The sequence below is a fragment of the Corvus cornix genome, chromosome 2 (assembly GCF_000738735.6).
Source record: "Corvus cornix cornix isolate S_Up_H32 chromosome 2, ASM73873v5, whole genome shotgun sequence".
NCBI lineage: Eukaryota > Metazoa > Chordata > Aves > Passeriformes > Corvidae > Corvus > Corvus cornix.
In genome coordinates, this window is record NC_046333.1 from 61,242,916 (window position 1) to 61,268,030 (window position 25,115).

At 40.8% G+C, this 25,115-nt stretch overlaps 1 protein-coding gene across 12 annotated transcripts in view; it reads right to left on the reverse strand.

Annotated features, from left to right (window-relative positions):
- The window catches only part of LOC109145069, a 301,323-nt gene that overhangs the window by 242,467 nt on the left and 33,741 nt on the right, over positions 1-25,115 (reverse strand). Inside the window, exon 3 of one of the 12 annotated variants that reach the window (XM_039550021.1) lies at positions 2,862-2,936. The exons of the other annotated variants lie outside the window; for them this stretch is intronic. Coding sequence (XP_039405955.1) covers positions 2,862-2,900 — 39 coding nt within the window. The 5' untranslated portion in view covers positions 2,901-2,936. The remainder of the gene's footprint in view (positions 1-2,861; positions 2,937-25,115) is intronic. 12 annotated transcript variants of the gene reach the window in all.

Below are 25,115 nucleotides of genomic sequence, written 5' to 3' on the forward strand. Positions count from 1 at the left end.
AGAGTGATGAGGTTCTACCTGAGCCTCCTTTTCTCCAGGTTAAACAAACCCAACTCCCTCAGCTGTTCCTCATATGATTTGTGATTCAAACCCCTCACCAGCTCTGTTGCCCTTCTCTGGACAGCTCCAGCACCTCAATGTCTTTATTGAAGTGACTGGCAGAAATTAAACACAGGATTTGAGGTGTGGCCTCACCAGTGTTGAGTACAGGGGGACGTAGTAGGGAGTACTTCTGCGGGCCACACTATTGCTGATACAGGCCAGGATGCCATCGGCATGCTTGGCCACCAGGGCACACACTGGCTCATGCTCAGCCACTATTGACCAGCAGCCCCAGGTCCTTTTCTGCTTGGCACCTCTCCACCCACATTCCCTCAGCCTTTAGCGCTGCAAGGGCTTCTTCTGAACCAAGTGCAGGACTCAGCACTTCACTTTTTTGAGCCTCATACAACTGGCCTTGAGCCATCAATCCAGCCTCTCCAGATTCCTCAGAAGAGCTTTCCTACCCTCCAAGACCAACATTCCTGTCCAGCTTGCTGCCATCTGCGAACTCACTAAGGGTGCCCTCAGTCCCCTCATCAAGATCATCAATAAAGATATTAAACAAAACTGGCCCCGATACTGAGCCCTGGGGAACAGCACTGTGGCACAGAACACAGGCACTGATGACATCCCTCTGCAAAAATTACTGGGGAATGGTTGCAGAGTACAGTAATGCCAAAAGTTCTGAGCTACCTCAGAGGAAGGAAAAAAAAATTAATGTGGTCGGAAACAGCCAGTCAGTACTACAGGCTACAGATACAAAACAAATAGAGTGCAGCAAGAGTCAGCTTTTGACCCCCCGTCACTTGTGTATTTGCATCCTTTCCAGTCAACCTTCCTCATTTCACAGCCATCCCACTACAAATACCTTCTGTGTCTGTTCAACATCTCTGCCAAGCTGAGCTCATGCTCTTATCAAAGAAAAACATTTCAAGAGAGTTTAGCTGTTGATTATTCACCTCCAGATCCCAGGAAAGGCTATCGCCAAATTCTCTGTCTGACTCACAGGTTTATTTGAATGCTTTGCACAAGTTTCTTCAGCCAAGGCAATGGAAAAACACTTTGGAAATCCCCAAAGGGTGGGCTTGTGCGCCTCAAATGAAGCTTGGCAGAATTAAAAGGCCTGGTGTGTCCCACATGCCTGCCACCTCCTGTGCCTGGAAGCCCATGGAGATGTATACTTTCACCATTAACTTCCACACACCAAGAAGACCTCCTTGCTTTTTCACACATTTCACACCACAATGTGGTTTGGAGAGAGCATGAGGAGCCCCAGACAAAGGGAAACTGTGGGAGCCTGTGGCCCGTAGGAAGGGGTAAAATGGAATCTCACCAGCGGCAAGATGTAAAACTGTTCAACACGTGCTGGCAGGCCATACCTGGAGCTCCAGAAAAAAGATGGCAGCAACTTGAATAATTTTCACTAAAAACAATCCCAAAACAAAAACAAACCAAAAAACCAACCAACCAAAAAAAAAGAAAAACCCCACACAAACAGTCCCACTGACAGGGAGAAATGCTAAGTGTGCTCCGTGGGCCACTTGGGGCTCACAGATGCCACATCAGCTTCTCAACCCCACAGTCCTCCCCTTCCTGAGGGACATCAGACCCACAAAAATGCATCAGAACAGCACTTTTTTGTATTGTGCCACTTAACAGAATAGCACCCAGGATTAACTCAGCCAGGGAAAAACACTATGGTTTATCAGGTCAGGACACTCCCTAGGAAGAAGACAACATGGTTTCCATTATCAAACTGCTTATGGCTTTTAATCCTGTGATAGTTAAAAGCCAAAATATATAAATAATAAAACTAATATGAGGGAAGGAACAAAGCCCTTGAGACAGATACCTCACTGCATGTCTGGACTAAATGTAAAACTGGCACCCTGGCGGCTTTACATCCACTTCACAACCAACCACCGTGACAATGAACCCACATGTGGTAGGAAACAAGCCTCATATGAGATCCTCACATTGTGTTGGGCTGCAGGATGTTAAAAGAGTTAAAAATTAAGGCATGCATGCATTGGTGTGATATTAGTCACTGTGTCACTTGTTCCACCAGTAGCCCATTAGACAGCAAAGGCTGGAAATCAATGAACACAAGCATCCTGTTCTTAATTAAAAAAAAAATATATATATATAAACTTTTTAAATGTGTATGTATGTATAAAAACTCACACTTCTTTTAACAGTTCAAGTTTTTCATTAACGAGTCTTGTTTCATCAAGCAGTAAGAGCACAATCATTTTGACTACATAATTTTACTACAATAATTTACATTACCACCACCCCAAAAAAAGTTTAAAAAAAAAAAAATCAATGACAAAATCAAGACCAAAACAGCCTATAACTTCAGTTGAGATGATTGTATACATTACAATCCCTCAGACTGAAAGCATTCGATGTGAATTTGGCAACAGCTTTCCCAGTGCATCTCATTTATAAGCTTTGACAGGCCAAGTTCTGCAAGCGAGAGATTTGTTGAAATTTTACTCTTCTAATGTTCCTTCCAGCTGACAACATGGCTACACAAATGAATTCTTTCTCATGTTTATTGGACATACTTCACTTTCAAAGGAGCCAGGTACTGGGAAGTAAATCAATAGGAGCATCAGCTGCCTTCCTCTGGGCATTCCCAACTGGTCTCCAGAATTTCCCATGGAGAGGTAAGGAGTTTACGCCTGACGATACATGGCAATGAAGGAAAACAACCTCAAGAAGCTGACCTCCTCTCACTTGTGTACGCTAAACACAGAGCAAACAAAACAAGAGCCTCAAACAGAAGTATTACTGCTAAAAATACTTTCACTCACCTCAAATAAGATCTCCATGGAATCTTCTACTCTGCACATAGACACTTCTACAGTAATATGGCCTTTTTCCTATTACTACAAACAGAACAGCATAAAAATTTAGCAAACCACATATATATTAAGATTTACATATCATCACTTTCCCATAATTAAAATTGAGTGGTTCAGGACACTATTCTCACTGCAAACCCCTCCTTCATGGATCTTTGATGGAATCCTGCTGCTTTTAGAAAAATACTGGAATTAATATTTAATCATCATTTAAGTAGAACCCATCAGAACAGCAACCACTTTGTTCCCAGGTAATAAGCAACACAAATTCTAATCTGGGGAGCAACTTCGGATTGCCAATACAAAAATAGGTAGCAACAGCAAAAAGGAGGAAATATAAAAAGGAAGGAAGAGGAAATATTAGTACTTTTTTACAAGTGAGGAATTAGGCACAAAAAGTTGCAAGAAAGGATGAAGGCATCATGAAACATACCCTAAATGGAATTTGAATAAGAGGTAAGGAAAAAACATGCAGCCAGGAAGTGGACAAAAGCAATTTTTAAAATATGAATCTCCTACATTTGCAGAGCTCTTTTGCATATGTCACCCATCAAAACAAATGCAGTGCAACAGAGACTAAATGCCTTCAAGCTAAGCTAATTATCTCTACCTGTAGCATCCCATGGATAAATTCTGCATTACTGACTATAAAATAGAATAAATTTAAAAAGAACAGCACTGTTATGGTAAGCATCACCACGCTGAAACACTGCACTGAATTCACTGCTATACTAAACTCAAAATTGGTTCAAAGGGGGAGGGGACGTGTCCCCAGTGAGGAAAAATAACAGCTGAAGTAGACTTTTTTATTCATACAGATTTCAATGCATTGCCTAGAGGCACTCTGCATCATAGAATCAGTAAACTACGGAAAATAAGTGTTGCAACCAAAGTTTATTTAAAAAGAAAGCTTTCTGTTTTCCAAAGTACTAGGCCATTCAAGAGGTTTCACCTTTTCTCTCCCTCCACTGTCCTGCAGATTATTCAGAATAAAGTAAATTTCAAGCCTTATTAACAGTAACTCTTCTGATCATGTTTTCTTGTTCTTAGTCTATATTAACTTTAGAAAAATTGTTGAAGGTTCGTTTTCTTTTCTGAAGCTGCTTTGAATGCGGCACAGGTCTCAAAGAAGATAAGCTGCTTTATCTCATTTTTCCAGGCACTGAAAAGAATAAGGACAAAAAAGCTGACAGGACATATCTGGGTAAATTATGTACACTCCCACCACACACCACTTGGAAACAAGCAGAATCTGGCCATGGAAACATTCATCAGTACTTCATTTAATAGCATTAAAACACCATTCCTTAAAAAAAAAGGGAAGGAGAAGAGACAGTGCTCAATGATAACACTGTTAATATATGAAGCTGCATAATCTTACCACGGTCACAGTCAACACAGACATCTAAACACTGCACATTCATATGCATGGGGACTCCATTTACTATATAATTTGTCTTTAGCCTAGAGATTCAAAGCTTCGCTTAGAAATAAATGAAGAGTAATGACTTCTCGTGAACTTTCCCTAATTTGTAGCCAGTTAATTTCCTCCTCCTGGTGAAAGTCTGTTGTATACCACACATCCTGCTTCAGGCTATCGCTGAGATGGGAAAACTGTGATTCCTTTCTTCCTATCAAAGATTTTAAAACCAGGAAATACATCCGTTATGAATTTTTAAAGAATAAAACAAATATTAAAGACATTAGCAGAATGCTGGAAGAAAATTCCCAAGACTATAATTATACATATGAGGAAAGGAACATTTAAAAATATATTAACAAATACAATGCTTTCAAATTTATCAGGAAACAGTGATAGAATTAACACCACAGACAGCTGAACAGCATTCCAAAAAAAAAAGTCAACAATTCAGCGTGTGAAGGAAAAGTTGGCACAAGTAAAATACACTCAAAATCGAGTTTTTTGTTGCAGACTGCATGAAGGCAAGAATGCTGTAGTCCCAAAGGAGACCTGACCCCATTCTCCCTCTTCCATCCTTCCCTTGGTGGGTGGGAGAGTTCTTCATTAATACACAATTCTACAAAAGGTCTTTAAAGGTCCTGCAATTTAAATGTAGCTTCCAGAAACTATCTTGAAATCAGGACAGTTCATTAACTAGCCTGATATGCATAACTTCTTCATAGTTACTCACACAAAAAATACTATCAGTTCTTCACAAGCCCATTGAGAAAAACCGGAACAACCTGGAATTTAAGCCCCATGGCCTCAGCCTGGGAAGCTTGGCAAGAGAAGGCACAACAGTGATTCACACTTCAGTTTCTTACTTCCCAATACAGAGCTTCTCACTGGGAAGACTCCCAGAGCATTTTACAAGCAAACTATCAGTACCAACCCCATTCATCATTGAAACACGGTTCTTTGCATCAAGTCAGAAGTTCAGGAGAAGGAAGGTGACTGCAGCACCACAGAGGTGAGACTCAAAGGAGAGATCAGGAGAGCAGCACTCCCCTCCTCACACTGGGCCTGGCCCCATCAGATGAGATTTGAACAGGATAACTGCTGCTGGCAGCTTCAAGCTATCTTTCATTGACAAGTGGTCATAAGCACAAAGGGAGAGGCTCCACATGGAGCCATCCTCAGCACCCTACTGGCTTTTGGAGTCTGAGGTTACTACATAGAACAGCCTCCCACTGAACTGATCATAACACTCAAGAAATCAGGGCACACACTCCTGTAAAGGATAGATTACTACAGCTATGCTTAACTTCACACCCTATGGCATAGCTTCTGCAAGGGAAGGACAGACACCCTGACACGTTATAAAATGAGCCTCCTCCTACACAAAGAGCTAAAGCAATTTATCTCCTACATACAGAGCTACAACACACACTTCAAAATTCAAAAAGTGAGCTAAATGGTTGAGGACAACCCTCCCAGCATACATTATACAGGACCACAGACCTGTTCAGGCTGGAAGCAACCTTCAGAGGTCAGCTTCAGCCTCCTGCTGAAAGCAAAGTCATCCATTGGATCAGTTTGCTCAGGTCTGGGCAAGACCCAGCTGGGTCTTGAAAACCTCAAGGGGTGCAGATGGCAGTCTCCCTGCGCTTGCTGAGCTCTCAAGTAATCCATGACACTCTGTGGCCCAAGAGAGACTTCTTGCCCTCCCTGAATTCCTTCACTACAAGTACAGAAGCTTGTGAGATCTCACTGATGAAAAGGGAAGTGCACAAGGCACAAGTATCTCAACCTTACCTGTGCCCACTGCTGCCTGTCCCACTCAGCAGCAGATCCACACTTTCCTCATTCAGTCTTTTCCTATGAGTGTAAGTGGTAGAAACTGTGCTGCAGCCCTTTTCACTTGTACCCACCAACACCAGCAGAGTTTTTGTAACACCAGCCCCTGGACAACGTTTCCAAGTTCCTCTTTTACTGCTTCCTCCTCTATTTTGGACTGGTGCTCTATCATGTGCTTCCTGCCTAGCCAGTCTGATCTACCAGTACATCCTTTTGTTTTCTAAGTAAGGACTGCTCCTGCACTTCCAACGGATTGTCCTTCAAGACCTGTCGAGCTTTCATGAACTCCTATGTGTTTTAGAGCTTCAGTGTTTCCTGGTACCAGTTGCCTGAATAAGCTGAATCCTGCCTTCCTCAAGTCCAGAGTCTGTCACTCTTTGTGAAACCTTGTGCTTCTCATGCCCCTAACAACCTTGAACTCCTCTATTTCATGGTGGCTACAGCCAAGGCTGCCATTATGACTCTCTCAATCACATCTGCCAACTTTGTGCATAGCAGATGCAATCAGATGTCACATCCATTTGACCCTTCCAAGGTCTGTATCAAGAAGTTAAACATGATATCCTCAAAAAATGCCCTGGCTAATTTGCAGCCAACCATACCACTCTTCCAGCAGATGTCAAAGACCTTCAAGTCACTCAAAAGACCCACAAGTTGTGAGACAGAGACCCCCTCAAATTTTCTAAAGACTTGGTCTGTTTCCTCCTTACTATCAGGTGAGCTATTAGAAACACCTAACACAATGTCCTTTTTACTCACCTATCCCAGATCATGACCCACAAGCTCCCTGCCTGCCTGTTATCTGTCCCACAGAAGAGCGCCATACATTCGAAGTGCTCCTTCACTTGCAGGAGTGAAACTCCCTCAATCCTCCCTTTCCTCTCTGTCCTCAAGAACCTGCATCTGTTCTCCACAGCACCACAGTCCAGCGCTGGCAGTGTCACAGCTGTCACCACACACGCAATGCTGCTTCCCAGGCTGCATGTATTTCTGCAGGTGACACTTCTCTTTCTTACACCAACACTCTCCTTACCAGGCTCACCATCTGGCTGGACCGTACAATTTTGCTCCACGTTGTCAGGTGGGAATACAACACCGAGTGATCACAAGAGCCCTGCTGTACTATGGCAAACAACACTCCCTGCCCCAGAGAGCTGGCAAAACTGGCTAGGAAGGGGAAAGGCATGATCACCTCTGCACCATAAGGGGACACAGAAGAATGGGAGATCAAGACAAACAGGAAGTTTATAGCAGTGTGCCTTAACCACAAAACTGTTCTTTCTGCCTCTGGCATAACTGTCTAGCAATCTGTGACTGCACAAGGTATCTAGGAGCTGCCTGAGGAGCATTTATAATCCCACTTTCTAAATGAGCTTTGCTCTATCTGCTTTAGCTCCCTCTGGTTACCCACTTTAATATTCAGCCCATGTCTGACTGTGGTCTTCGGTGACAAGGAAGTAACAGAACAGCTACACTGCACATCACATACTTCAGGCCTCATCTTTGATCCTAGGAAGCACTCCATACAGAGGACTTTCCTACTGATCACTGTATGGTGAGAGGTGTTTCAATGTGAGAAAACCAGGGGCACATCACCCACTGCAGTGGCCTGCGTTTTTAACTCTAAGAGCTTTTGACATGCACTCACCTAAACAGCTGCTGTGGGTTAGGTTTTAATATCTCTCCCACCCTCCTCCTCCTTTCTTGCCTGTTACCACTTGCCAGACCAGCAAGCCAAGCCCTGGAAGCAGCTGCATGTGTCCATCAACACCAGCTGCTCTTCAAGCTAAAGACACTGGACGCTGAAGCAGCTTAGATGCACTCCCAAGCCCTGGTCTCTCTGCAATGACCCTGGGAGAGGGGTATAACAACCAGCAGCACCTAGCAGGTTCTAAATCAACATTGGTTGGTTGGCATTCCCAGGGATGGTACCACCACTCAAGTCACTTGCGTCAGTTTGGAGCAGAATGCCCACTAAAGAGAAAAGCACAAAAATATTATGCTTAGCTGTTGATTCTCTTCAAAGCTCTTACTGTATACAATGAACAACCATTTAGGAAGTCACTTCCACTAGTACATAAAAAAAAAAACCACTACCATTCAATTCTGTAGTACATTTCCCATTTTTAGAGCGTGTGTTGACATTGCTACCTTGTTAAGCACATCTGAAAAATGTTCTTTCAGCAGCTCCCAAAGCCTAGAGTATACCAAAAAAATCACTTGTTACTATTTTAATGTAACACAGGAATGCACCAAACCAACATTCACTCTGCTACAATAACTAAATACACGTAATTACTTGTTAGGAAAAAATGCTTAGCTGAGTAGCACAAATACTGAAATGCACTCTTCGCACACAGGGCACTGATGTCACTGCTGACTAAAGTTCTTGTTCAGACACTTTTGATTTCTGGGGTGTTGTGAGGGTTTTTTTGAACCCAAACTTGTCTATATTTTCTGAGTTGGTACTACTTAATGTGGGGACAAATAGTAAAGTGAAGAGGCAATAGTGGCATGGTTATTTTTAGCAATTAGCATTTACCTTAAAACAATCCTAGGTATAAAATCCAAACCAAAACACTACATTTGAGCTAATACACAGAAACCCAAGTGGAGAAACCAGTTGTGAATACATATCACGGAACACAGACTGACAACCCTACAGCTAACTGAAGAACTGTGACTATCACTTCTTTTGTCATTGCAGTGGAATGAACTCTTACAGCTAAGATTCTTGCTTTCACACCACACTGCACATTACACAAGTTGTGCAATAAGGACATTCCAACTTCGCATTATTTTTTCTTATTATAGAAGGTACAGTGTGCCCCTCTACAAATCACAGTAATTGTTCAACAGTATTCAAATCAGCTGTAACAGAAAAGTAAATTTTTTTCCTTTACCTAATCACATAGTTTTATAGTAAAAGCTCGGCTATTCCTTTGCTAATGCTGCAGTATTTTTATCTAAACCAAGATCATCAACAGAAAATTGATTTGTTATTGAAGGAAATGGACAGACTACTAACTTTTGCAAGCTAAAAGCCTCAAACAAAAAAAAAAAAAAAATCCTCAGTGTCTTACTTATCTGTTCCATATTTACATCATAAACAACATAAACACACATAAGCTGATTCCAGGACTGTGATTAAATTTGACCAGCAAGGTCATATTCATCCTCTTCTAGTGTAAGGAAAGAAGCTCAGGATCTCTGCTACTATAAGGATGACAAATCTTTTATCAAGTCTTAAGAGTTCCTGAGAAAGTGTCATTTTCCCAGATCTCTGTGGGTGACACTTCCAAATCTTGTTCAGTTAAGAAGTAAGAGCCTCTGGTGCTTTAACTTACATGACAGCTTGGAGCTGCAGGTACATCAACCTTTTGCTTTTTGTTCCAGTAATTTTTCACTCCTGTGACCCTGAGCACTCACCTATTTCCACCCCAACACCTTATTTACCTCCAATGGAGACAAAAAAACAACCCTACCTACACACAGCATCTAACAAGATATTTGGAGAAAGAATAAAACCAGAGGAGAGCTGTCAACCATCCTATATTCCAAAATTAATGTATGGGAGGGTGAAGGAGATGGGGAAGCGATGTAAAAAAAACTGCACAAACAAAACAAAAACAAAAAAAGAAAGCAATAACCAATCAAAAAAAACAAAACAAAAGAAAAACACATACGCACACAACCCACCAAACATTGCCAGCTGCTGCTTTGAAGAGGAAGGGCAGAGGGAAGGAGGAGCCTTTGATACTCTACTCCACCCTCAGATTTCTGGATGCTATTGTGCAGCTGCTGGATGTCACATCTGGTAGCAATATACTAACACACACCACCCAGCTTTATCTCTCCTTGTTAGCGAGCACACCCACCCCATCATGAAAATGTCAACAGAACAGCAAGAGATCTGTGTCCACGTGGAAAGGAACTGGCACAAGAGAAGCCACACTGATAAGAACAGAGGAAACATTTGGAAAACCAAGCCCAAAAATCAACCTTCCCCCGCAATCTAAGCCACATGTACTGCATCCATCACATCAGTATGAAACCTTGAACCTTATTTGATTACAGTTCCTGGCAACGCTAACGATGTCCTGGCAACTATTATAAGTGTCTCCTGTCTCCAGCTCGCCAGGAAATGAGGTGCCACTGGGGTTGCTATTGTGTGGGACAGAGTGAGGGCAGCAGAAGTTCCAGCGTACGTGTGAATACTGACAGAGTAGGAAGCCTCACAAAGAGCATGTCAGTAGGTGCAGCATATACTCCACTTTCTGCCAGACTAGCTCAGGAATCCCAGTCATAGCCTTCAGGGATTTCCAGAGGTTTGGCTCTAAATACCTTCACGGGCCACACAGATACTCCTGGGAAAATGCAGCTGTCACCACTGAAGGCAACAAGAGTCAACGAACAAATAGTTCATATTCCCCACAGCAACATAGCAAATGAGAAACAAAACTGGGACTGAAAAACAAAAGCTTCACAATGGACTGTCCTCAGAGCCTCTTATCTGTGATATTTAATTTTAAGATTCTGGGAAGGCTATACCTTTTCCCATAAAACCACACAAATGCAATTCCCGTGACTGGGCATAGACTAGACCTTGTCTTACAACCTAAAATATTTTCAAAGTGAGGAGAAAAAGTGCTCAAAGACATTTATACGTTGAATCTCTAGCTTTTTTGGAAATACGAGAAAAATATCTACCTCCATTTTTAATTACATTATCATTACAGGATTTTATTTTGTCAAGACAACTGATGGTAGGAAGGAAGAAGTTTTATGCCTATCTCTGTCTCAAGTTACATCAAATCTCTAAAATTCCACTAATAGAATTACTTAAAACAAGGACAAGTTTTTTTCAAAATTAAAGGCCATGTGCTTCCTTTCTCACTCTCCAGACATTAATTGCTCTCAGAAGACAGAATATGGACTTCAGGTCCATAAAATAATTTTTTCATCCTCTTAAAACTCTGCCAGGAGAGACTTACAGAGGCCAACAGAGGAAACATCAACAGATTCTACAGGCAATTTTACATTTAACTGTCATATTTAAAACCACACACACTATTATTTTTTTTCAACTGCTGTTACTTTAGAAAAATAAATAACCACCTATTCACATGCAGGAAGTGTAATCAACACACACTATCACCTTGTCCCATTAACTGAAACTGTCTAAGTTGTCATTACAACCTCTGATAAAATCCGTTTTGATAGACACTCTGACTCGCCTTGTGAATGAGAGTAAATGTTACCCAGTATTTCATTAGGCTGATAGCAGCACCTCTTTGAATAACCATGTATGCAGATCATTTGCCAGAAACTGAAAAAAATTAAACTGCATATTTTTATTAAACTGCATATTTCCAGAAGGCCTATACAAATGCTGGAGGAATGTTAGAAGTCTTAAAATTTTTAGGACGAGGGCTACCTATTTAAATTGCTTTGCAGACCTAACAACCGCGAGCATCTATCAGAAGACCAAAGTAACTTGGGCTAAGCAAAGTGTTTCTTAAATATCTTCAAGAATGTTGCAACGTTTAAATTCCCAAAAGTCTACTCAGAAGTTTAGTGCACAATGAAAACAACTGCCTACAAATCATGTAGATAATATTAAATAAATAAATAATGTAGTTTCTTCCCAAAATGAGAATGCTGAGGTCTCCTGTCAACACACAGACATTGCATTTCAGTGTGCCAAGATGCAATGTCTGCAGTCTTCCAGAACTGGAAGAAGCCAATGCCATTAACTTCTTAATAGTGCAATGTACTGATTTACTACAGTTCCTGTTTTGCTTCTACCAAAGACACCTACCCTTACAAGCCAGGGCAGTTATGTATTAAAATACCTACGAGATTTACATGAGGAAGCTTTCTGCCCCTTCAGCAGGTCTCTCTCAGAAGGGAGGCCTTGGGTACAAACAACTATTTTACTCTAAGCACAGAAATGTGAGTAAAATGCTTGCCAAGGCATAAAAGAATATGTGACTAAATATTTTCTGCTTGATGAAAGAAGAGAAATAAGAATTACGCTTCCAAGGACAACATTTCCTCATAAAGCCAGGGCAAAGCCAGCAAGGCCAGTGCAGCATCTCAGCAGGCCTTTTCCCTCTCCTCTAACCATGACCAGCTGCATCTGACAGCCAAAGTATTTACTTCAGTATCACTAGAGTAATTATATTAGCAGGATTACATCATGAGCTGGGCATCATAATAACGCAGGCTATTTTCTTTCCCCCCACAGCTATAACTGTCCTCTAATTTTAACAGGTAACACTGAAAATGATCAGAGGTTTGCAAACGCAGTCTAGCAAACAAATTCAAATTTAAATTAGAACATGTTAAGAAATCAGACAGTTACGGAATAAGCAAGCACCAAGACAAAGCATTCAGTACCCAGGAAGACATTCAGTAAATAGCACCCTGAGCCCCATCCCCTGCACAGCAGACACTTAGTAATGATCAAGCCTGAAAGCCCTAAAGTGCTAATATTTTTCCTAGGAGACATTTTAACTACTCTGGAGTCCTATAAACCTGATGGTTTTGGACCTGTTAAAATCTCTCAATTCTCAACTCAAGTGCCAGTCAGTGGATCTCTGTGGTGAGACTACAGACACAAAAGGGCATGCACACTACAACAGCTGGCTTGGAAAGGACTAACAAGTTATAAAAGCATGAACGAGAGGTCTCATCTCAGATTGGTGTCTTCAATGGAGTAACAAGCACAAAGGAAACCCGTGATGAATGCCAGTATCAGATTATTTTGAGAAGCCAAAGAGAAACTACAGCAATGCAACACACTACTGACAGGGGTGATCCTCAAAAGAGTTAAAAGATACTAGCCCTGCATTCATCCTATCCCTGCATACAGTCAGAGATCATAGAATCATAAAATGGTTTGGGTTGGAAGGGATCTTAAAGATCATCTGATTCCAACACCACTACTATGGGCAGGGACACCTTTCACTAGACCAGGTTGCTCAGTCTCATCCAACCTGGCCTCAAACACTTACAGAGATGGAGTATCCACAGCTTCTCTGGGCAACCTATTTCAGTGTCTCACCACCTTCACAGTAAAGAATTTTTTCCTAATATCTAATCTAAACCTACTCTCTTACAGTTTGAATCCATTCCTCTTTGTCCTGTTGCTACCTACTCTTCTAAAAGTCCCTTTCCATCTTTTTTGTAGTCTCCCTTCAGGTACTGGAAAGCTACAATAAGTTCTCTTTTCCAGGCTGAAAAATCGCAATCCTCTCAGGCTTTCCTTGTATGAGAAATGTTCTATCCCTCTGATCATCTTGGCAGCCTTCTCTGGACTCACTCCAACAGGCCCATGTCCTCCCTGTGCTTGGCAGCACAGAGCTGGATGCAGCACTGCAGGTGGAAGCAGAGAGGCACCAGGGCAGAGGGGCAGAATTACCTCCTTCACCCTGCTGGTCACATTTTGATGCAGCCCAGGACATGACTGACTGTCTGCGCTGCAAGTGCACATCACCAGGTCATGTCCAGTCTCTCATCCACCAGTAGCCCCAAAGCTCTTTGGAAACCGAATCTCCCAGCACAGTCCTGAACTGCCTCTTACAAAGCTACTCCAGCTTTCATGGGATGGGTGTCACAGGTTACTTTGCTTCACGCAACGGTGTTGAGCAGCACCACTGATGGCAGTCAACCCACCTGTACCCAAGGCTGGATGTAATGACAAAGGATGGAGGTGCACTCCTTGCCCTTGAGCTCCAAGACACTTTGTCAGTGCCAGGGTACAGTGGGAAAGCAGGGTGACTGAACAGAGTTGCCTGCACCTCTGGAAAAGGAAGCACAGGCCTCCATCCACATCTGTAAGAGCCAAGGCAAAGCCTGCCTGGGAGTGGCACTAACACAGACAGGCATATGAAATAATTCAAGCAGCATCATCAACCTGGATAAGTGTTAAATCTTCTGTTTCAGAAGAACAGTTTTTCCCTAGACACTGAAACAGTCACCTCTCTCAAGTAACAAAACTTCATTAACTTAAAAATGGCTGAGCACATATGGCATAAATTAATCCAGAACAGGGCTAAACTACACCCACAGACCAAGAAAGCTGTACTTACTGAATCTTTACTGCAGTACAAAAATGGTGGTGGCAATTAGATTTTGGAACAATATACTCACATTTATTCCTTCAAAAAGAGAAAAATTACACACATGACACTAAAAAGGCAGTGCCATCACTATCTTCATTCCAAATCACTAGTCTAAGGATTATAAAAGAAGTCTTTTCAGGCTGAACTTTGACACAAGTTCTCAACATGAGACAGCATCCCTATCTTTGAAAGGTTAGTGAATTTGGCCAAAAGTGAGGGGAAATGGCTTGTGTACATGATGTTCACTTGAAAAACTTTATTTTACTTTCCAAAGAAAATATAAGCATTTGCATGAAATTAGAGCTGGTCGATCTTTATGTACTTTCATAAATGTGTTTACGGCATGTGGGTTCTTTGTATTTTATCCTTAAACAAAAGGTATACAATCCATGGGGAGTGGGACAGAATTTATGTCTAAGACACTGAACCTGCAGAAGCTACTGCTATTTTTTCAGCCCTCTGCATGATGAATCTGTTTCACTGTTTTCTTGACAGTTACTTGCATTTGCACCCGATGCATCAGCACAGGACAACTCCTTGAGATTGTTCTAACGCAGCTAATCCCAAACAAGGGGTCATGACCCCCATGAAGGGTCACAGCAGTTATGACTGGGGTCATGAGCCCAACAGAAGAACACTTGTTTGTAAGGATATCTGGATCACAAAACCAACAAAAAGCAAAGCTCATAACTGGAAGGCTTTGAAGCAGCTGATGTAAGAATGCATTGAAGGCAGGCTTTGCGTGACAGTCTTACCTGATATCAAAGCAAGAGAAATGCTAACTGTGCTTAAGTGGTTATTAATAATGAATATTTGGTGTTTTATCTGCATTACTGTAGCAGTGATGGTGTTAAATTTTAAACTACTCAATTCAGTAATGAACTTTAAAAAGCCAGAAGTAAAACACATTATATCCACAATCACAGAAGAGAAGCCAGCTGGCAACTGCCAAAATTCACTGAGAGGAGCTCCAGAAACCTCACAATCTAGTAATTTCAAATAAAAAGAAGTCTTGTTTAATTTAAATATTGTTACTCAAAGCCAAAGATGTATTCCAAGTGAGGCACTTTTACAACTTGACAAAAATCTCCATCAAGTCCAGAAAAAACAAACTTTTCCAGAGAGTTCATCCAAGCTAGAGGAGAAATTTCAACCTACACTGCTCCTCTTATTCATTTCATTGCCATTTAGGCAGCCTCCTGGCTACTCCTACATTGTCTCATCAGGCTGCCCACTGGAAGGGGATGAGTAGAGCAACATGGTTGATATTCAGGGCTCAGCATTTGGCACACAGCATGTTTCAGGAGCTTTATTTCAGATCAGCTCCACTATTCCCCCTTGATGGAGCAGGGACTGGGAGGTGAAGTGCTGAGAGTGCTCTGGATGCAAGTCTTTTGTCTTGGTATTATCTGAAATGAGTTCAAATTGGGCTCTCAGGCTTTCCCCACAACACAGACCAACTCTCAGTGCCCTGACTCCACTCCAAAACTGAGCTCCTGAACCAAACCAAAACATTAACATGGCAATGAATGGCTGTAATGTGTAACTTTGACTGCAAAGCATTACACCCTTTGGATCATTATGGGATGAATGAAAGATACTTCGATGAACTGAAAAAATGACACCTATTTTAGCCAAACAAGAAGGAAAACTCAGTAACTCAATTAACATGGAATACATAAATCCAGATCCTTTCTCCACTCCTTCCCGCAAACACTCCTGGGAATTACTTTCCTACTATGGAAACTACACTTCATACTAATATCCACAAGCATATGAAAAGTGTGGGTTGCTAGAAAACGGAAAGAAAAGCCTATGCCTTCTGTCACACATTCTTAAATAAAGTATGTTCACACTTAGAATTTAAAGATGCTAAAAAAAAGTTGGTAAAAGCATGAGCAAACTATTGGGAGCTGGTCTAATTTTCACTCTGCCTTCATTTTCCTCATTTAGGAGCATCAGCCTACGCAGTACTTTCTGCTTTGGGGCTGAGAAGAATATATGACTATTTTTTCTTTTTTAACTACAAATCACATATTATGGGCTTACATATTCATTTTTATGAAATCATAAGTACCTCTCACTGCGCAACACAGGAAAATTTAGCAAACAAAAAGTTGAGCAGCTTCTTTTGGGACCTCCACAAAGACGACTGCCAATGCTCAAACTCAAATTTTCAAACAGGATTGACAAGCTGTCCCCTATTGTCACAATCAACTAAGCATACTGACCTGATACCAGGATATCAGAGGTATTTAGCAGTTATTTTAGTGGGAAAGAATGTGTTTCCTTCATTAACTAGACAAAAAATGGAAATGTTTCTTTATGGAAGTGAGGGGGGAAAAAATGGTAATAAATTTGTGTCTTTTTCAAGCAGTAAGATATGGAAAATACAGAACTGGCAGACTGTGTTAGTAGTAGGATGGCCATACACTCAGTTCTCACAAGATGTATCACACCCATGAGTCAACTACTTTTCCCTGAATGCAACTTATTTTAAAATCAATAACACAAAAATTGTCACAGAAATAGTGTACCTGAAGAGAAATAAGAGTCTAACTCTGGTGCCTGCATTCGGACTCAATATGCACAGACACACAATATGCATTCAGACTTACAATCAAGAAAGACCACAACATCAAACAAAAAGTCAAAGTTACTCATTCAACTTCAGGGTGACATATGCAAATTTGGAAACCCCCTACTTCTGCTTCCCAAGGTAGAAAAAAAAAATCTCAGTTTGCACACTGCACTCAGAGTTGTAGAGGTAACTTTGTAACAACAGATAACTGCAAACTAATACAGTTGCACTTGCGGGGCTGTAGGTATGGAGTCTGAAGCCATCAGCTGAGCTACGAGCTGCCTTAACCATCTCAGTCATTAAAATTCACCATGTTCCAAAGCATCTTTCAAAGTCTGTACAACTGTCAAAACACAATTTACCTTTCTCTGACTTGCCAAAGTATGTAGGTTTCCCCTGCTAATTTATACAAAACAGTGAGCTGTCAATATGATAGGCTGCAAAACACCACAGTTAAGATATGGAAACACCATCAAATATTTGGAAATTAAAGATGTATCTTACCCTACATTGAAACTAGAGTACCAACAGTTTGGCAAAGAGAATAGAAAACCAAAAGCATGTTTGGGAAAAAAGAAAAAATGCCACGTGTGGAGGCCTTTGTACCACAGGTCCAGCCTACCACAGGAGTGAGAGACTGTATTATCTGTCGAGCATAACTATTATTTTTCAATAAATATAGTCTCCCACTGATTGAATTTGAGAGGGTAGCAAAGGGATTTTAAAGGTAGAAATTATAACAAGAAATGGAATATGTAAGAATTCAGACTCATTAACACTGGTGATGTGCTTGGTCCAGAAATCAAAAGAGGTAGGAAATAAGCTAAATATAGCACCGCCAAGTCTCAAAGAAGAAAAACAAATGGCACCCATACAATTTCTGCCCACCAAGTGTAAAGTTCAGATCCAAATCCGCAGCAAGGAATACAAAACCTCTGTGGGAATACTACATGCTCAGGCAGACTCAGCTCTGCTGATTACTCAGCTCTAACCTTCGCATATGCACGAGAACCCTTTCAAGATGTGCCTAGTGTACATTAAAAAAATCTATGATCCAAAATGATAGCACAAGTGAAGACATCCTCAGGAAAAAAAAGAGATGAAATAGAACTGAAGACTTAGTGCTCCCACTTATGACCTATATTTTACAAAGGTATGGGCCCATCCACACCCTCACAGAAGGCTGAAGGATTTCTTACTTCAGAAACTTAGCACCTCACGTTCACAACTCATATTGCCACCTCCTTGCTCACACAGCCTCTCCTCCTGCCCCATTACCTTGACATTTTAGAGCATGATCTCTAATAAATATGCAGAAGGTAAAAATTTATGCCACATGAAAATTTTGTTATCGTACTTCTGGAAGAAAAAGATGAAGTTCTCATTTTATAGCAACTGTTTGAGCAGCTAAGTCTTTTAAAAATGGGTCAAGAAACAAGCTGGGTAGCAGCAAGCAAACTAATGGCATAATCAACCTAACATTATCCTGTATGCTATTTGTTCTCTCCATGTGCTACATACATACACAGCTTTATCTACCAACTAATGATGATGATCAGTTTAAAGATGCAGTTGTACCACATGAAAAGAAATACATTCCCCTACATTTGTGAAAGGGTATTTTCAGTTGAACAAATAGCCATGGCTTAAAACATCTCCATTGTGCAGTTCCTTATTCTGCAGGCCTTTCTCAACATGTAATTAGAATACACAATGGGTAACAAGTGCCCTGAAGCAAATACTATCTTGGGATAATACAGTTTACTTCACCTTATAGAATCATAGAATAACCTGAGTTGGAAGAGACTCATCAGGATCATCAAGTCCAACTCCTGGCCCTGCACAGGACACTCCAACAATCACACCATGTGCCTGAGTGCCTTGTCCAAAAACTTCTTCAACTCTGTCACGCTTGGTGGTCTGAATACTGCCCTGGGGAGCCTGATCCAGTGCCCAGCCACACTCTGGGTGAAAAACCTTTTCCTAATACTCATCCTAAACCTACCCTGACTCAGCTTCATGCTGTTGATCCTCAAGTCCTATCTCTGCTCATCAGAGTGAAGAGCTCAGTGCCTGCCACTCCTCTTCCCCTCACAAGGAAGTTGTAGACTGTGACGAGGTCTCCCCTCAGTCTCCTCCTCTCCAGGCTGAACCAAGTGACCTCAGCCACCCCTCACACAGCTTCCCCTCAGGGCCCTTCCACCATCCTTGAGGCACTCCTTTGGACACTCTGTACAAGCTTAATGTCTTTTTTACATGGTGTTTACATAGGGCTCTGTTTCCCCACCACCATCCCCTAAATTCTCTTACTCTATTTTTAAAGATAAAATCAAAAAGGCATTGTTCCACAGAACACTATCTGTTACCCCCTAACACTACAAGGAGCACTGCTGCTGGTGATGAACTAGAACAATTCTTGAGTTCCTGTGACACAAAGACTTCTTCCACCCTCTTAAGAACATAGTTCACAAATCCCTTTGAAGGGATATAGCATATAAATATCACCATCAGTAATATAAATATCATCTGATGGTATTTTCAAATGAAAGTTTTGTAACTGTATTTCATCAGTTCAGATGACCAAGCACAGAACAGATATGTCTTCTAGACAGAAAACTAGTTATTTTGGTCTCTGTTTCTTGCTTAAAACAGAAGTATAACAGTGTCATAAATATCCATCACACGTGCCTCACAGCAGCAACCGCGTAAGACATAAAACCTGTGCTGCTGCTACCCTGCAAACTTCTGCCAGCTCTCCCTGACTCTGAAACTGAGACACGCTCCTCCTGAACCTGCAGAAAAGAGCGCAGCACTGACAACTCAAAAGGATGAGGGATTGCAAATCCCATGGCTGCTCCAAGTCAGAGAAAGTGAACGGTTAAGAAATAAGTCTTCCCAGTCCATCCCAAGATGCACTGCAGGTACAGCTGGCTTGGCAGCACAGCCACCCTGGGAATTGGGAAACTGTGGCACCCGCAGCTTAGGAAGTGGCAAAGCTTTATGCTTGGCTGCAGATTTTGGAGTGCACTGCTTCACGACAAGTTATTTCTTGGGCTTTGTAACAAACAGAAGAGACAAAAACAAGCAAAAAAATACATAGCAGAAAGTTAAAACAAGTGCTAATTTGTATTAGGTTTTTGCTTTATTCACTGTGTGCTTTTTTGCACTGGTTGGTTTTGGGGGGAGGGGGTGGGACAGAATCATTGTCTTACACAGAAGTGTTTGTGAGTGGAGTGTGGCATTTGCAAGATACTGGACTCTGCAAGAAGCCCCTCTGCACAAACACAAAATAGCCCCTTTCTGGCAAGCTCCAAAGCAATTTAAAATGCAGCAACAGCATTTACACTGTAAAATCTGTGGGGCAAGAGTTACCCTTAAGTTTGCAAATTTCTAGCAAAACTGCATCTCTGCCCTTGACAAAGACTCCCAATGCCTATAAATAACAACACAAAAGATCACAAAAAGTTTTGGCGTACCAATTTTAAAAATGTAAGTTGACAAACAGAGTATTCCCATAAAAGTAAATCCAAATACGTGCAGTGCTGAAATTAAGCATATAAATGAAGATCACGGCCCTACTCATTTTGGCCAGAACAGTTCAGTTATCACAGCCTTAAGGTAGCATAAAACACAGAAACAAACGTGGAACTCATGTCAGTCTCTTGCACTGCTGTGGATCACCACCTCTTGCCACTTAAGAGCGAAAATTATAGTTTCACTTGTACTGGAAACTCTACCTTGTGATTACACCAAGGTCAAAAGGAGGGCACGATACTATTAACACATCTTCTCTACACATATTCTCCGTATACAAATAAGTACTTTAGACGTGTTTTAAAAACTTAGGAAACAGCTTATGCTAAATGTGACATCAGCTAAAGAGTTTTATTTAGACTGGAAAATGCTTCGTGACAGAAAATCAGTTTTAGTCAATTTAACTGGTAATGGACAACATAATTAACAATGTAAGCACTTACATATCATGAAATGCTGTATTTTGTGATGTTGTATTAGAAATCAAGGGAAACTGATTAGTATCATCCTGATATGCAATTGTGAAAAGAGCATTAGCTGGATGCAGAGTAAGTCACCTGTTGTATTTCATACACTTCTGAAAACAGCTTGGCTTTTCTGGCCATTAAATCTTTATCTGCAATTGTCTAGATTTTATTTCATGTTTTTATTCAGTTTCACGTTTTTAAGTTATTTGGCAAGCACATCTCAATTTTCTGTACACTGAGGGTACCTTCTTCATAATCTTAAATGTATTTCTGCTTTTGTTGAGAGAGCCAATGAAAAAGTCTTCTCAAAATTGTCCACATGATTCAGTCTGGTTTAACACATGCCCTGGATCCAGCCAGAACAAGGTTAATGTCTGTAGTAGTCAGGAGGGAACATGGCTAGGACCTGGAGGTTATTCTGTACCACTGGGGGTGGGAGGGAGGGAGTCTCTTCCAGCAATGAGGGACTCCTTCTGCTCGAGTAACCTTGGCAGAAGGAGTGGTGGGATGGCCCTGCTTCTGAGCCAGAGGGAGTGGTCAGGATGGCGTGGATGCTGTCGGGTCAGGTCTGGCTTGGGGAGCATCTTGCCTGTGAATCACTCTCCCTCTTTCGTACACTTCTGTTAATATTGTTGCTGTTACTGTTCCTTGTCTCATCTCATTGCTGTTTGCACTAAATTGTTGTTACCTCAGCCTGTGATCTTTACCTTTTGTGCCTCCAAGTTCTCCTCTCCAACCTGCCGTAGAGGATGGGGGAAGGGGAGGGAGTAGCAAGCAGTGCATGGTTTTAGTGGGAGCATTAAATTGGGGAATACCATTCCTAAAAACGTGACAACAGATTATTAGTGTGAATTTTACAACAGTTTTAGAGAAAAAAAGTTCTTTTATAGCCATTAAGTAAATGCTGATCAGTCACATTCACGGTGTTTAAAGTGGGTTTTGTTGTTGTCTAGAGTTATTTTTGTATTCTTATGCCATGACAGTGTTTGTGACACTGAATCATTTCTGATTAATTTACAGCAAGAAATAAAATAACAATGTTCAAAGTATTCTAAAAAGAAAAATGTAAAAAATCATTGGAAAACAGAAGGGAAAACTACAGTCCAAATAGCAAGACACATGCCATCAAGTCCACCAGTCGCTCCAGTGACTGAAAAAAGGAAGAAGTTTAAGCTTTAGAAATGCAGAGTAGTAGTATCACCTTACAGCATGTGTTGAAAGCTCTTGGAATATACCAGCATTTCAAAAATCTAGTTTAATAAACCAAATAGGTTTCTCTTTTATCTGATTAAAAAAAAAAAAAAGAAGTAATACAAAAGCAGAAATAAAGCAGAAACACATTACAGACTTGGGGTAAATAAAGCTAAGTTTATGTATCTGAAAAAACAGAAGAACATCAGAATTTCTAGAAATACACTACAGTAAAATAGTAAGATAGGATTGTTAGGACTGAAATAACGTGATATGAATTACCATCATAAACTGGAAGAAAAAAAAAAATGCAACCCAAACTCATTCTTTAAAATCCTTGAAAATTAATGAAGGGCTAAAATAGATCACTAATCAGTCAGTCACAAGCAATTTGCCCATGTTGGACTCAGCACCTTTTCAGGAACCTGCAGCATCAGGAAAATGCACAATTACAACTTTTGCTCCTCTCCACACATACAGGCACAAAAACACTGTTATGGGTGTTCTGTTTCAGAAGACTGACATGTAAATTAAAAATAAATCTCTCCTGGAAATAACACACAGACGATGCAAGTTTGAATCCCAGGTACTGTCTCAAAACCATGAAATATTCTTGTAGTCTGGTGGCTTTTATATTGACTATTTGAAGGCATTACTGATGAAAAGTTGCACCACTCCTTTTTTGACTCTGGCAAAGACGTGAGAAGCTAACACAAGTAAGACATTAAATAAATATACACAAACTCCTACAAACACTCAAGCAACATTAAGGCTATTGGAAGAGACGGAATAAATCACTAACAAACAGGCAAAAGGCAGACTTTTCTGGGGCAAGTTTGAGCCCCAAGATGAATATGCAGCCTGTGGCACCTTACCCACTCCCTTCCAGAGGGCAATTCAACTGGACATAACATTCATGAGGTAATTCCCAAGTGCACAGCCATACAAGCACAGAGATGCTCTCACTTTGGTAGTGACATGAGACCACCATAAAAACCACGTGACGGTACCTAGAATCCATGGGATTATTTTTGGAATAAAGATCTTACCATGTAGACTCTATTCCTGAAGCAGATGACTTCGATTGTCTTTCAGTATACAAAAATCAACATATGATACAGAAGGATATTTCAAATGCACTTCAGTGCCTTCAGAAGGAACAAAGTTAATATGACATGTCTTTTAGTGATTGGTAATTTCTGAAAAACTATCACAATCTTACTTGACTCCTAGTCTTTTTATGTAGGGAAAAAAATTTGTGTAAAGAATCAATAAAAGCATTTCAATCACAGCCGACCTTATGAGTGAAAAACCATATGAGATCCTATTCAGCACATTACTAAACAAGAACGTCTTACAGCAACAAGAAAAGCTTCAAGTTTTATTTTGGAGGCAGCACAATAAACAAAGACATGCCTGGGCACTGTATTCTCATGCTTATGTTTTTTATCTTCATGCCCCTACAGATCTAAAATCAATGCATTCTACCATAATGGTAAAATTTGAACAGAAATGCCTACAGGAGGCGGGGAAACATCTCCAGGCAGTCTTTGTCGAAGCTTAAGAGAGAAGGGCCATGTGAAAGACTTTCATTTCTTTTCCTTGTACAACATCTCTTGTTCTTCCTGTAGTTAAACTCACAGGTGAGGGCCACCATCACTTTCAGGACAAGAGCAGCATTTCTCACCTAATAAGCAAAGCATGCTTGTGCATGGGAAAAAAAAAAAGAAATAATAACAACAAAAAAAAAAAAGAGCGCAGACCAAGATGAGTACTGGCAGAGAAATGACCTGAGCTGCAATAAACGCTTGTGGGGGAGGGGGAGTACTTGCCACAGCATCAGTGTCTTGCTTCTGCTACAACAGCATCATCTAGCTGATCTCACCACCAAGCTGAATTGAACAAACTGAACAGGAAGTATAAAGGAAAAAAAATAGACAAGATATGATTTATTATGTACTATACAAGAACCACTGGTTTAACTGTCTGCATTTCAGTACATCCTGACAGAAAGGGGGGGGAAAAATCAATATTTATTTTTAAAAGCAACGGTTCTTACAAGGGGAAAAAAAAAAAAGAGAGAACTAAAAACCCAGTTGCACTTGCTTCTCAATTAAAAACCAAATGAAAGCACAGCTGGAAGAAGTAATATTAAGGCACTGATAGATCTTAGAAATGTACAATTTCGTTGCTAACAGATTAAGGTAAGAAAGACCATCTTTTGAATGCTATGAGAATAGCACATGTGTCCCCCTCTAATGAGTGGCAAGACTCATAAATCATGAACAGCAAAATCACGAGCTCCAAGGGAGGTCTACCTCTTCATCTGTGACAATTAATGTGTCACCCTCACAGCAACCCAGAGGCAAATTCCTTATGCTATTTTTTATGCATGTATTGTCTTAAAACATATCTCTTCCAAAATTACACTTGACATTTCTTTAATGGACTGACTTGCACTCCAGCCAACCAGCATCATAGATTTACAGACATCAGACACAATAAAGATCTTATAAAATCCATCTGATGTTCTATTCCCCCCCTCAACATAAAGGGACAAAAGGCATTGAAGTATCTTTTTTTACTTATTACCAGTAGCACTTACTTATACAGGGAGACAGTCTTCTCAAGGTTTGTCATGAATTTTTCATGATTAAAAGCACTGTAAAATAGTCTATGGTTGTGACCTATATTCACAAAAGAAGGGAACATAAATGTAAATAAGAATAACAAGGGAACAACAAAATGTAAATACCCATTCCACAGTATGCACAGAAATCAAAAGGCTTACCTTAGGGTAAGCTTATACTATGCCTAATTTTTAGGTTAGTCCCTGATAAAGGCTGATAAAGATCACAGCCTGCATCATCCGCCTAGCACTTTAAACTTGCTTCAGTGCAATTTTCTTTAATACCTTTGCACACTACTTGTGTGCAAATAGACCTCAACTCGTGCCATTTCCCGGAGTTTTTTCTCTCTCTTACTTTCATCATATATTTTGTGCCATCTGCAGACAAGCAGCACTACTCACATAAGTTGTCT